This window comes from Ochotona curzoniae, unplaced genomic scaffold, assembly GCF_017591425.1.
Source record: "Ochotona curzoniae isolate NIBS_2020 unplaced genomic scaffold, NIBS_Ocur_1.0 contig_908, whole genome shotgun sequence".
Taxonomy (NCBI): Eukaryota; Metazoa; Chordata; class Mammalia; order Lagomorpha; family Ochotonidae; genus Ochotona; species Ochotona curzoniae.
Window position 1 is genome coordinate 33,867,232 of NW_024466607.1, and position 12,993 is coordinate 33,880,224.

At 43.3% G+C, this 12,993-nt stretch overlaps 1 protein-coding gene across 2 annotated transcripts in view; it reads right to left on the minus strand.

The window, feature by feature from the left end:
- The window catches only part of SHQ1 (SHQ1, H/ACA ribonucleoprotein assembly factor), a 97,787-nt gene that overhangs the window by 33,223 nt on the left and 51,571 nt on the right, over nucleotides 1-12,993 (minus strand). For both annotated transcript variants that reach the window (XM_040994831.1, XM_040994830.1), the window contains exon 10: nucleotides 6,230-6,350. In XM_040994831.1, the coding sequence (XP_040850765.1) occupies nucleotides 6,230-6,350 (121 nt within the window). The remainder of the gene's footprint in view (nucleotides 1-6,229; nucleotides 6,351-12,993) is intronic.

Genomic DNA, 12,993 nt, shown 5'->3' on the forward strand with positions numbered 1-12,993 from the left:
CAAAGACTACTAGTTGAAAAATATACTGTTCCATGTCTGGTGAGCCTGGTCCTCTGTGTTCACAGATGAACCAGGACCAAGAGAACCAAAATGAAGAGATGCAGGCATTGATGCTGCTCTTAGAAATGATACCCTATCTGCTGCCAAAGAAGCAACGCACACGATATAAAGCCACATGCAGAAACAGCCTGAATTAGCTCAGAGGAAATGAAATCCAGGATTTATTAAACATTTATTAAAACTTTGTAGTTCACATTAGTTTCCGAAGGGTCACAAAATAAGATTTCATTTAGCAAGAAATATATGCTGAAAAAATAGCACAAAACTAAATAACATTACAAGTATTAGTTGGATTAATTCAAAATGGACATTCAGCATTTCCACATTTTTCTGTTATCTTCACAACAACTTACTTAAAAAATTCTTAGAAAAGGAGTGATTTTACTCCTAATGACAAACTCAGATCTGTACTGAAGATAAGCCTGGGTTTTTCATTTTAGCTTCATTAAAAAACTTTTTTTTCCATGAAGCAAAAACAATACCCTACATGATCTCTTGTCATTTCAAAGCACACCATCTATCAAAACCATACAGTTTTAACAGAATTTTCTGTTATAAAGGCATATGTCACTTTTACAATGAAGAGTAAAATATATTGAAAAATACATATAATGGCTATTATAAGGGGAAATGATTTATAGAGCACTATTATAGTAAAAAAAAAAAAACAGCTTATAAAATGATAATGTATAGTATTATTTCCACTGGTTTAAAAATGCATCAGGAAACAACCAGAGGATGTGTTAAAACACTAATACCAAGTGTGTTAGACAAAGCAGTGAAATGGTTTGCTAAGGTCTCATGGACAATGAGTAGAGCTAGAACATATTCCAGTTCATTCTTTTCCATACCAGCTAAACCTTCAGAGGACCAGAACTATCACTGTTACCAACGAGAGCACTCCACCAGGGAAGAATAAAAAAGAAAGAACTCTTACACCGAATGTAGCCAAGAATTTCAATAAAAATAAGTCAGAGCCAATTCTTCCCAAGGGTAGACTGATGGCAGGGAGGAGAGAATGAGAGTGAGAGAAAACAAGAGCAAGAAATGAGACAGAGGGCCCCCTCCTGCCCAAGTGGTTGAGTCCCCAAAGGCCTACAGTCCCCAGAGCCAAGTGTCCCACATGAGAGGCAGGACCACGGGGACTGGAGCCAGCGGGATTGCTTCCCCAGGTCTGCACTGCCAGGAAGCTCGGATCAGAAACTGAGGTGCTCCCGCAGGGAACGTAGGCTAACACTTGCACTCCAATTAGTATTTTTGAAGTGTTACCTTTTTTTTTAAGCAATGAAAATATACTCTTTTAATTGGTTCTAACGGGTACTTAAATTCTTATAAAATTTACATGCTCACAATGAGCTGCGAGGGGTCCAGGCAGGTCTTCACTCATATGAACCTTGACCTTGGAGAGGCGAAGAGGATGCGTAGCTAGAGTCCACCAACCAAGTGCACAAGAAAGTCACATGATTCACTCAATTCCCTTCCTATAGAAAGGCTCTCTCTGGGCACGGCGCGGTGGCTCAAGTGGTTAAAGGTCCTCGCCTTGCACGCCCAGGATCCCATATGGGCACCGGTTCTAATCCCGGCAGCCCCGCTTCCCTTCCAGCTCCCTGCCTGTGGCCTGGGAAAGCAGTCGAGGACGGCCCAAAGCTTTGGGACCCTGCACCCGCGTGGGAGACCCGGAAGAGGCTCCTGGCTTCGGATCGGCATAGTATCGACCCGTTGCGCTCACTTGGGGAGTGAATCATCGGACGGAAGATCTTCCTCTCTGTCTCTCCTCTCTGTACATCCGCCTTTCCAATAAAAAAATAATAAAAATAAATCTTTAAAAAAAAAAGAAAGAAAGGCTCTCTCTGAATGAGGTTCTCTCTCTCTCTCTTTTTTTTTTTCCTTCTATGACCCATGAGTGAAGACATCTGCCTGGGTAGGTGGCATATCTGGACAAATGTGAAACCCAAAGACCCAACACTATCATACACCCATCTCGTCTAAGCCACAACCTCCAGCAAATCCCAGTCCCTGTGCTGTAAGAGGAACTATCTGCCACTGAAGCCCGGACACCTTCGGTAGCGCTTGTGGAGGGAGTAGGAAGCACTCTTGTTCAGAAAAACAATCTGTAGAGTCTGCAGTTTAGAATAAGAATTCAGAAGCTTCAGGTTTGTGTGTGTGCATATGTTTTTCTGAAGATTTATTTATTTATTTGAGAGGTAGAGGTAGAATTAGAGAGAAAGGGAGAGATAAAGAGATCTTCTATCCTTTGGTTCACCCCCAAAATGGTCACAATGGCCAAAGCTGGGTGGGACTGAAGCCAGGAGCTTCTTCCAAATCTCCCACATGGATGCAGGGGCCCAAGCATGTGGGCTGCCACCTGCTGCTTTCCCCGGCACATTGGCAGGAAGTGGGACTGGGAGCAGAGCAGCTGGAGCATGAACTGATGCCCATCCGGGATGTTTTACTAGCTGTTCCACAACATTGGCCATCAGTTTTTAAAACTGAATAGTTAGCAAGCCCCAGAACAAAATTTGTGATAGCTGTTGCTCTACCTTCACTAATTCAACACAAAAAGGACTTGGTTGGGTGGGTATTTGGCAGTTGAAGAAGCCACATGGTGGAGTGCCTGATTTGAGTCCCAGTTGCTCTGCCTGACTGAGCTCCTGGCTAATGTGTACCTTGGGAGGCGAGAGATGGTGGCCCAAGCGTCGGGGTCCCCTCCACACACACAGGAGTCCTGGGCTGAATTCCTGGCTCTGACTTTGGAACCAGTGCAGCCCTGGTTGCTGCAGGTATTTGGGGAGCTGGACGTGTAGATCAAAGATCTCTGTCTCTACCTTTCAAATAAGATGGAAATAAATAAATAGATTACAGAAAGACTTTGCTACTCATATTATGGTACGTTTTTACCAAAGTTAAAGCCTGACTGTAGAAATGCAATGTTGGTCTTTGAATCATTCAGACGTTAGTACTCATCTGATATTTCAAATAAAAATGAACGGTTATTACTATAATCAAACACAGCAATAGAACAAATATGGAACTATTTTAAATATATATGAATCTCTATAGATTTCACTAAAATACTGTATGGGTGAGAAAGAAGCCAGTAGGTGAAAAGGTGAGGAAACAACGACCTCTCAGAACCATGAGTACACCCAAGGAAGGATCAGAGACTAGGTGACACGGGGCAACTGGGTCACACTGTGCTGGGAACATTGAGGGCAGAAGCAGGAATCCTCACGGACGTTGGGTACGTGGTCAAATGTGTTCTTTCATTTTAAGATTTATTTTTTTTTATTGGAAAGTCAGATATACTGATATACAGATTTTTTTTTTTTGATTGGAAAGTACGAGAAGGAGAGACAAAGATCTTCCATCCGCTGGTTCATTCCCCAAGTGACCGCGACGGCTGGAGCTGAGCCGACTCAAAGCTAGAAGCCAGGAGCCTCCTCCAGGTCTCATATATGGGTATAGGGTCCCAAGGCTTTGGGCCATCCTTGACTGCTTTCCCAGGCCACAAGCAGGAAGCTGGACAGGAAGCGGGGCTGCTCGGACATGAACCAACACCAATATAGGATCCTGGCACATGCAAGGCGAAGAGAGGATTTAGCCACTTGGCTATCGTACTGGGCCCACAAACATTTTATTTCAAAGGAGCAGAAAAAATAATTTGGCTAGGGTTAACATGTAAGGTGAAAATAATGCTGCTTATTTAGGGAAAGCAAAGTGACAGTCAAGGCAGTGAGGCTAAGAAAAAGTTTCACTGAGTAACTTAAAAAGTCGGCTAGTTTTTCGCTCCTCGCTTCCCAGTGCATTATACCCTAACAAAAATGACTAGCACAACAATTACAAAGAACCCAGGAATTCTGCTTTATTTTCCCACAACTTAAAACCAAGAAAAAAAGGTTAATAAGGAAGAACGCAAGAAGCCCCACATCAACCCGAGAGCCTCTTTCCTTCCGCTCTAATGCAACACAATCTCTGCTCTGGTTAACAGGAATGTCGGGAGCAAACAGATACTCACGGAAATGGGAACCTGGCGAAAACCTCAACACTCATTACCTTCTTTAAAGAGCAAAAGCAACACTCACACAGATAGATTATTTCAATCTCATTTTACTATGAAAATGAAAGTAAAATGGGCTATGGCAGCAGGGTATTGGATAACCTCAATTAGCACGGGGATCAAATGAAGTGATGACATGCCATTATGACCTCGGGGGTTAAAGATTCAATTTTCCATCTGGCGAAACCCAGATTCCCAACACAAACGCTGACACCACCTGCTGTATGCTATTAGGCATTATCTTACGCAATCCTTAAGCTTTTTCCCATACAACAGGCATAGCCTCAAGTTTTATTTTCCCATATTGTGCTCTTCAACATAATTGCTTCCCCAGGAACGAAAATCAAAAAGAAATTTTATATAATGGCTCATTCATAATAGGCATTGAGATATTTCATTTACCAATTACTGGAATAGGAAAAACACCACAATTCCCCCTCTCCAGTCATGATTAATACTGTGTCAACACTTTCTACAGCACCTAGAAGTCAATCCAATCAAGAGCTTTCTTTATGTTCTCTATTAACAGCCCCCTGCCACTGAAATGGATAAATCTGGTCACGTCTTGTACAAGCCAGGGCTTTAAAACTTCTTCCAAATAAAAAATTCACTGTACCTTTAAATTGACAAGTTCATCTACTGCATTTCCTTGACTGCAGCAACGGCAAGCACTTTCTGAATATTTTACATACCAGGGCCTTGCACGCTCTTCGATGTTCGGCCTCTGAAGGTTTGAGCCTTCTCACTCTGAATTCTGGAAGCTAGCGGTCAGCCAATGAATGCCACCTCTCATTTGCATGAGGTCTGAATCCTACCATATTTGCACATTCAAATGTGAACATACATTTGGGCCAATAGCAGGTAACAAGTCATGTCCCTAGCCTTAAAATATGAAATTAACCGTCAACATGAAATGAATACTCACACTGTCTTTTTAAATTAATTAGTGAAAAAGGCAGGTCAATGGGCTAGGGGCTGGGGAACAGAATCTTCCACTACTGGCTCACTCTGCAAATGGCCACAACAGCCAGTGCTGAGCCAGGATGAAGCCAGAAGCCATAAATTCCATCTTGATCTCCCACATGGGTGACAGGGGGCCAGGGCCTCGGTCATCTTCTGTGGCCCTCCCAGGTGCACAGGCAGGCAGCTGGATCAGAAGCGGAGCAACCAGGACTTGAACTGGCACTCCATAAGGAATGGTGGTGCTGCAAGCTAATCTGTTGTGCCAGAAGCTGGCTCCATAATTATTTTAATGTTTATTCTATAAACTGTATTAACACTAGTTTTTTTCCAATAAATTTTTTGTTACCTGCACTTCCTTCACTAAGCAAATGAATCAAACTTTTTATGTTAATTCAGTACTTTTTAATTGTTCAGGAGCTAGGTAGGTTTTTCCTTTGTTAAAATTTATACTTTGGCTCAGCAATGCAGTGAGCAGCATCCCATAGGGACAACAGTTTGAGTCCCAGCTGCTCTACTTCTAATCTAGCTCCCTATTAAGCTCCTAGGTAAACACAGGAAGGTGACCCAAGTGTTAGAGCCCCTGCTACCACTGGGGAAGACGTGGAAGAAGCTCCCGACTCCTGCAAATGGCTTGAGCATTCTGGGTTATCAGGTGAGTGAATCAACATCAGACGGAAGATCTCTTTCTCTGTCTTTCCTTCTCCCTGTAATTCTGACTACTAAATAAGTAAATATACTTTAAAAAATAAATAAAACTTATACCTAGAGCAGGCATTTGGTACAGCAGTTAAGCTTCTGCTTGGGATGCTGGCATCCCATTATCAGAGTGCCTGGTCAGTTTCAGCTTTCTGCTAAGACACCAACTTGGAGGCAGCAGATAATTGCTTGGGTACCTGTTACCCACATGGGAGACATGGGCTGAGTAACGGGTCCCTGGCTCGGGCCTGACTCAGCTCTGGCTATTGCAGCTTTTGGGCAGTAAGCCAGCAGAAGAAACATCTCTGTTTCTCTCTGTCTTTCAAATAGAATGAAAACAAATCTTAAAAATTTTACAACATATTCCCTAAAGTATTTCACTTTATTCCTCTGAGGTGAATATACTTCAAGCAATATGAGCACCCAGGACTTTAAAAATGACTTTAAACTTACTTGGCTTTCTGAATCCACACACAGTAGTCCGAGATGTAGAGATCATTTAGAATGTAAGCTGGATCATTTTCCCGAAAAATTTTGTGGATATCCAGAAGACACTTTAAAATGGCACTTTTACCTAAAAGGGAGTATAAAATCATGAGTGACCCTTAAGAAAAAAGCATGTGATGTTTAACTGCAAAATTCAGAAACAGAGAGGTAATCTATCTAAAACGGCTCAGAGTTTTAATCATTCTTTAACAACATCATAAACATTGCTTCGGTACATTAAAAGGCATCAACCCCGTTAAATCCAAACCCCTTAGTTTTTTTAAATTATGAATAAGCTTTATACTCTATTGTTAGTTGATTATAATTAATATAAAAATTGTGGTTACCATAAAAATGCTATGAAACACAACTAGATTAATTAAAAAATGGACAGAAAAATTTTCCCAAATTAAATGAATACTTAAGACGGCATCATTTTAACCAGATAATGTTCTTCTAATTCAAGTTCTCAAAATAACATGAAAAGCTGCATTTTAATTTTTTTCAATAAAAGATGTATTTATTTTTACTGGAAAAGTAGATTTACAGAGATAGAAGCAAATATCTTTTGTCTGATGATTCACTCCCCAGTGGCTGCAATGAGCCAATCCAAAGCCAGGAGCCAGGAGCCTCTTCCAGGTCTCCCACACAGGTGCAGGGTCCCAAGGCTTTGGGCCGTCCTCGACTGCTTTCCCAGGCCACAAGCAGGGAGCTGGATGGGAAGTGGAGCAGCCGGACACAAACCAGCACTCATATGGCACTCCCGGCACATGCAAGGCAAGGATTTAACCACTGAGCCCTCACGCCAGGCCTTTTATTTTAAGTTTTGAATTTGTTTCTTAGTCAACATCTTTTGTCAAAGAAGTATCCAATTACTAACATTTTTCCCCACTGTAACACAAAATTCACACAGATAACCAAAATATAATAGCACACTACCTCAGACATAAGCTAAGAAAAAATTCTTTGTAAAAACACCATCAAGTTTCCAAGCCTTGCTCAATTACTTCTCCTGGCTACTACACTGATCTAATCCAGTCAAAACCACCCAAAGAGACCTTTAACAACCCAACAATTTTCTAGATTCCCCAAACCCATGCCATTGTTCAAAATGTGTTTCCTATGAGGTCAGCTACCACAGCTGGAGTTATACCTCTCTCTCTGATCCATGAAGTAACAGCGCTTTCAGGTTGTCAGTTTCACACTTAGCTTTACAGTTCCTGAACATGACAACAGTATCCTGTATGTTGAGTTCAGGAAGAGACTGGGTGTGTTTCATTAGCACTTCCCATTTACTTTCTGGATAATAAAATAATTATGAGCAGGAGACGGGCATTTTAGGATATTCAAATTGCTGCAATTAACTTTTTAGCATATTCAACACTAGAAAGTAGGTTTCAGGGGCCAATATTGTGGCATGATTGAGGAAGCCAGCTCCTGCAGTGGTTCTAGTCCTGGTTGCTCTACTTGCCATCCAGCTCCATGCTTACCCTCTGGGAAAGCAGTGGAGGATGGCCCGAATCCTTGGGTCTACATGCACACACATGGGAGACCTGGAAGAAGCATCTGGCTCCCCTGACTGCAGCATAGCCCAGTTCCAGCTGATGTGGACATCTGGAGACTGAGTTAGTGAATGTCTGTTTCGGGGGGGTGGGGTGTCTTTCTAATACTGATTTCCAAATATTTTTTCCCCTTTAATTAAAAGAATAAATAAGTTTCAGAAGAGCAGGGACCATTTTCAGGGATAATTTAGCAGTTATCCCCAATACCTACAAGAGTACCTTACAGCAGCCAGGTTCTTTAAGAATTTTAACAACCAGTGAATGACAGAGCAACCACCCACCTTGAACTCATATGGCATCTGAAGCTTCCCTTGGACACCCTCCTTGTACCCGCCCTTCCCCCACCACTGCCTGCCATCCATCCACACTTACAGTTCACCCTCTAATGCCCAGATTTTAACAATCTTTTCCCCCATCGTTCAGACTCTAGACTCTGCCCTTCTAACACACCCAAGGTTCTGTTTCTATTTTCTGACGGGTTGCTTGCACTAAGTCCGTCTTTGAGTATGCCTTCAAGGCCCTCTATGGGAACTGCTTCCCAGTCTTTGCTCAGTTGGTTCTGCCCTTCCTTTCCACTTGACCTAGTTTGTGGCAAGGTCTAACTCAGGTATCTGTGCCTTCGGGAAGCCCTAGGCTGACCTCCCTGGTACTTAGAGCCTTCACCCGATGCTGCACAACAAAGAGGAAGAAAAGCGTTTGCTGCTGTTCCCTACTTCCTCCGCATGTTCCCCACCCCGCGCCGACACCTCTACCCCCCATCCCTTCATCCCCTTGCCAGGAGCGGATGCCCATAGTGCCACTTTGGGCTCTCTGCCTGTTTAGGACACACCATGACAACTTTTTTTGTTTTTAAGATTTGTTTCTTTGAAAGTTACAGAGAAGACGAGGAAGAACTAGAGACAAAGAGAAAGAAAGGGGGAGAGGAGGAGCAGGAGGGAGGGAGAGAAAGAGAGAGAGAGAATATGTCCCATCTTCTGGTCCTAATGGCCTTAATGCCCAGGGCTCCTGAGCCAAGCTGAAGCCAGGAGCCTGGAGCTTCCTCTGAGCCTCCCACAATTTTTTTGTTTATTTGTTTATTTTTATTTATTTATTTATTTTTTAGCAGGGGATTTTAATCAATGGGTATTTATCAAAAGCCAGGGGTGCACCAGGCACAGTTGCTGTCCAGTAGGTTACCAAATACAAATTGAAGGGACCAGTCCACTTATTAACTTATCTGATTAAACAAGACATTTCATAGAAATGATTATAAAATGCATTGCTGGTACAGTATCTTTTGCACTTGCAGATTTTATGGTACCCTAAATAATTATTAATAAAAACCAGCCAACCCATATAGTAAAGTTAGCGAACCACCAGTCATTTATTTCAGTCAGCAAAGGAAGAAAACACAGCGTAGTCATGCTGAAACAGATGGGCTTCAGCATAAAATACTGACATGTTTCCAAATCACTAGCACAGTCCACTTAGAATACTACAAATTTGGTGTTTGTCATCCTGTATTAAATCACTACTACACCTGTGGGTTTAAAGATTAGTTTTGGTTTTCAAAAGGAGTTAAATGTAGTACTTGAGTCCAATACCTCAGCTTCTTGTCACGAGGTGGGAAGAGAAGTGCTCCAATTACAAATGAGTTACGGATCAAAACCAGAACATAAATAAGGTAGTCTCCTCTGCTTTGGCTGGTATTCTTACCAAAACTGAGACCTTAAGATGACACAGATGATTTTAAATGAGGACAAATCACAAAAAGAAACTAGACAAAACACAGGCATGGGTTGTTCTGAAGCAAATCTGTCCACTGAAAGCCATTAATTGCATTTTATTTGTTTATTTTTAAAGATTTGTTTATTTTTATTGCAAAGGCAGAGATATACATTTAGAGGAGGAGAGACAGAGAGAAATATCTTCCATCTGATGATTCATTCCCCAAGTGAGCGCAGCAGCCGGTGCTGAGCCAATCCGAAGCCAGGAGCCAGGAGCTTCCTCCAGGTCTCCCACACGCAGGTGCAGGGTCCCAAGGCTTTGGGCCATCCTTGACTGCTTTCCCAGGCCACAGCAGGGAGCTGGATGAGAAGCGGGGCTGCTGGGATTAGAACCAGCACCCATATGGGATCCCGGCATGTTTAAGGCTAGGACTTTAGCTGCTAGGCCACTGTGCTGGGCCCTGTTTGTTTAATTCAGAAGCTAGACAGGTAACAAATCTCTGAAAACAGAGGTAAAACCTTTTTATAGAAAAATGTTAACTCTTTACTTGGCTTCCCTACATGCAGATAAGAAGACCACCAATGAAAGCCCCATGGCTAGCTTGGTTTAAGAGAATTAAGTAATATTTAGAAGGCTTAAAAGGACAAGATATCAAGTTCACTTGGATAAGCCAAGTCAGAGCTGAGATTCATTAAAGTGGCCCAGATTAATTATGTCAAATGCTTAGTGTGGATTCTCCACCCCCACCCCAGGCCCACTTTACAAAGTAGGTGTGTTGAAGGCCAAATTTGATGGGAGGGAGAAGAAACGTAATCAAAATTCACACATCCATGTTAACCATGTTACATAAGAATCACAGAACTAACTGACCAATTACAAAGCCGTAAACCACTTTAATTGCACAGAGATTAGTGTCAACAATCATGTCACTGGATTCTTTCCCTGGGGTAAAAAGAGTATAAAAGGTAAGAGGATCATTTAAGCTTGTAGCTATTAATTTAAAGTTTCAGAAGTCATTCGAGATCTTCACCAGGAAAACAAACCATTCACTTATAAGCTGAATAAGCTGCTCCACAGTGTGAGCCCACAAAACACCGCCTCCCACGATGCTGGGCGGAGCAGAGAGAAGCAGGAAGATGAGCCCTGGGAACAAGCCGTTTGGCTAGAGCAGACGATCGATTAGGACAACAGGGAGAGTAAGCGGTGACGCTGGCAGAAGTCAAACTACAAGCAGGAGGGTGAGACGCATGCAGTCGGATGGCAGCGGGCGAGAAGAGCTCAATTCCAGAGGAGGCAGCGGGAGTCAAAGCCCCTATCCAACGACTCCTAGGGAGATGGTGTGGCATTAAGGTCACGCCGTTCAGCAGGATCCTCAGCAGCCATTCCTGAAGGCGTTTAGCATCCGAGCCTGAAGTAATACTGCACTCTTGCAAAGGGCCAGGGAAATGCAAATCTTTCCTTTATCACACACTCACACACACAGAATAAGTGAAAAGAAATGTCTAAAGAAGAAGAAATGACAAGCAACAAAAAGTATTAACTGCCAGAAAGTAAATAACAGGGGCAAACACAGTGGCACAGTGCGTTAAACTCCCACTTGGGACTTCCGTGTCCCATATCAGAGGGCCAAGTTTGAATCCTCGCCACTCGGTTTTCCCCCTCCAGAATCTGCTAGTGCCTCCAGGAGGTAATGGATGATAGCCCAAATATCACCCCCAAAGGAGACAGGATAGAATTTTGGACTCAGCATGGCCTGGCCCTGGCTGATTCAGGCACTTACAGAAGTGAGCCAGCAGATGGAAAATATCCACCTCTCTGCCTTTCTGTCACTCTGCCGTTCAAATAAAGAAACAGACCGAGTATCAGGTTAAACCACCACTGGAAATGGCAGTCTCCCGTACCAGAGTCTGGTTAAGGTCCTAGCTGCTGCACTTCCAGTCCAACTTCCAACTAAAGTACCTAAGGAGGCAGGGAAAGCTGGCACAAGCACTTGGAGGCTCTGCCGCCCAACTGGGGGACCCAGATGGAGTTCCTGGGGCCCGGCTTTGTCCTGGCCAGCCCTGGCTGCTGCAGTTTTTAAGGTAGGAAATCAGAGAATGAAAGTTGCTCTTTCTGTCTCTCCTTCCCTCTGTCACTCTGCTTTCCAGTAAGTAAATAAATAAATCTTAGCAAAAAAAAAAAAAAAAAATTAGCCTTTTAAAATTTAAATGTAGTTGGCATGCTCTGATTTCTAATTATTTCCTTAAACAGACATGATAAAAGCCCTGGACATACACTAACAGGGTCTGTCTCTATATGCATACGTGTCAGGCATTCTTCTACACCTGGCACTATTCCTGCTTATTCTCGCTTGTGTTTTCTGTTTTCAAAATTTGATCACAAGAAGTGTTCAGCAAAAAGTCAGATAATCCAATATACAGCCAATAACCTGAAATACTAACATGTGAAGGTCACAAATCTTAAATCACATTGAAAATTATAGTTTTAAGCAACTGAAAAGTTACATCATGTAAATCTTAGAGATCACACACAAGGCAGTTTTCAGAGAGAAAGTTGCAGACTCTCTTCAAAGACAATGCTTTAGATACGAATCCCACTCAAAGTATTTCCCCAGACACACGTGACACAGAGGGCAAGTGACAGCCAGGTCAATGGCAGCTGATAGTCTAGAACACTAAGTGCACAAAGCCATCCTCCTCCAACAGTCTGTTCTGCTACCCCGAGGCTATACTTGGCGTCACAGATGATTCTGGTGTCCTATCCAGCAGGCATGTGAAGGGCGTGGCTGTTGCTTTGTTTTGGTTTGAACTGAGCGTCCCATCACGTCTGCAGTTGCTTATCCAGCAGCTATCAGTAAAGGAGGAAGCTGGCTGTCACCCAGCCTTCACAGGGCCAGTGGCCAGGAGCCGACAGGGACTCGCAGAACCCAACTCCTGTGCGGCTGCATCCAGTCCTGGGCTTGTCACACTGCATATGTGCATTAGAAACCCTGCTAAGGCCTCAATCCAAAAGAATTATTTCTGCTCCAAGGCACACAAGGGAAGTGGCCATTTTCAAGCAGTTCAACTGCCAGTCGAGAGCAGGGGAAGGTACTGTGCGCAATAACCACAGTGACGACTTCCACTGCAGGCAAGCACTGCCAGCTCTCTCCTGGAGATACATCCCCTAAGGATAGGGAATCCCCTAGGACAGGCTGGGCTGGATAAGGTAGCTCCACCCATGGAAGAATGGCTCCAAGACCAAGATCTCCTGCTCACGGATGAAGGCAGTTTCACACTGGTATCCTGCTTTTATAAATGACAAGTGCCACAAAGGCTTTACTTCAGGCAAGTGGCTGTCTGATGACACCACAAACATAATGACAACATAAAGAAAACACGCTGACAGTACAAGCAGGAGCAGTGAACGAGATTCAACACAGAGTCTAGCTCTTTCTGAAACAGACGCTCCCCCAGTTCTGCC